Below are 1,513 nucleotides of genomic sequence, written 5' to 3' on the forward strand. Positions count from 1 at the left end.
TGCTGGCCCTGCCGGCCGGGGCGTCGCCCATGCGCTGCGTGCCGGCCTGCCCGGTGGGCTACAATGCCTCGGGCGCCGGGTGCAGCCCCTGCGGGGAGCACTGTTCCAGCTGCCCCGGTCAGCCGGACACCTGCACTCTATGCGAGCGGGGCTGGCTGCTGGCCAGCCCGGACTGCGTAGCCGAGTGCCCGGCCGGGAGCTCGCCCCTGGGCGGGCTGTGCTCCACGTGCCATGGCAGCTGCGCGACGTGCTACGGCCCGGGGCCGGAGCAGTGCCTCACCTGCAAGCCGGACACCCCGCTGTACATGGATGGGCGTTGCCATGGCGCCTGCCCGGAGGGCACCTTCCCGAGCGGCCCACTGTGCGTGCCCTGTAGCATGACGTGCGCCGCGTGCGCCGGGCCCGAGGCGAACCAGTGCACGGCGTGCCCAGCTGGCCGGGCGCTGCATGCTGGGGCCTGTGTGCAGACATGCCCGGAGGGATGGTTCCCGGAGGACGGCCCCGGGGCCGGGGGCATCGTCTGCCGCCTATGCGACCCGGGCTGCCTGGCCTGCCAGGCGCCGGGGGCCTGCACCGAGTGCCCTCCGGGGGCCGTGCTCGACCCGGCGGGTCTGTGCGGGGACACCTGCCCGGAGGGGTGGCACGAGTGTGCCAGCTCCCGGCGCTGCCTCCGGTGCCCGAGCACCTGTGGCGCCTGCACCACGGCCGACGCGGCCTGCGCCGCCCGGTGCACCGCCTGCCGGAGTGGTTTCATCTTGTCGCCGGTCACGGGCACCTGCGGCGCGGCGTGCCCACCCGGCGAGTACAGCGCCGCCGGGGATGCCGTTTGTCAGCCCTGTGGGCCCAGCTGCCGGAGCTGCTTCGAGTCTGCCGACCGGTGCACCGGTTGCCTCGACGGGGTGCTGGATACGGCCACCGGCACGTGCCTGTCCGCCTGCCCGGCGCGGTCGGCCCCACTCGAGGGCGTGTGCCTGCTGTGCTCCGGCGGGTGCGAGCGCTGCGAGGCGGCGGCCACACAGCCCGGGTGCACCCTCGACCCGGCCGGGTCACTTGCCTGCCCGGAGGTGCTCGGCTGTGCGGCCTGCGAGCCCGGGCTCTTCCTGCTCGGCGGGGCGTCCTGCGTGGCCGAGTGCCCGGCCGGCACCTTCCCCGATCAGGAAGCCTCCCCATGGGCGTGTGCCGGCTGCCATGCCGAATGCAAGGCTTGCCTCGGCCCGGAGAAGGCCGACTGCCTGGATGCCTCCGGGCCGCGGTCGTCACGCATCGGCCTGGCCGTGGGCTTGGCCGTGGGCCTGCTGCTGCTGCTGATCCTGCTGATCCTCCTGGTGTTGTTCTGCGTCCGCCGGCGCACCAAGGCCGGGCCCGCCGCCCCGAAGGACCTGGACGCCGAGGACGCCACCATGCTGAACACCATCGTGGAGCTGGCCCTGCCCGGGGCCATCCTGGTGGGCGTGGACACGGACTTCCGGCCGCTGGACGAGACCCTCGGCGCCGGGACCCAAGCGAGTGTCTA

The 1,513-nt window shown here is 74.5% G+C and overlaps 1 protein-coding gene across 1 annotated transcript in view; it reads left to right on the forward strand.

Annotated features, from left to right (window-relative positions):
- The window catches only part of H696_05415 (hypothetical protein), a gene marked incomplete at its 3' end in the record, with an annotated part of 10,139 nt that overhangs the window by 6,204 nt on the left and 2,422 nt on the right, over nucleotides 1-1,513 (forward strand). Inside the window, exon 3 of the mRNA XM_009499248.1 lies at nucleotides 86-1,506. Within this exon, the coding sequence (XP_009497523.1) occupies nucleotides 86-1,506 (1,421 nt within the window). The remainder of the gene's footprint in view (nucleotides 1-85; nucleotides 1,507-1,513) is intronic.

This window comes from Fonticula alba (assembly GCF_000388065.1).
Source record: "Fonticula alba strain ATCC 38817 unplaced genomic scaffold supercont2.10, whole genome shotgun sequence".
Taxonomy (NCBI): domain Eukaryota; order Rotosphaerida; family Fonticulaceae; genus Fonticula; species Fonticula alba.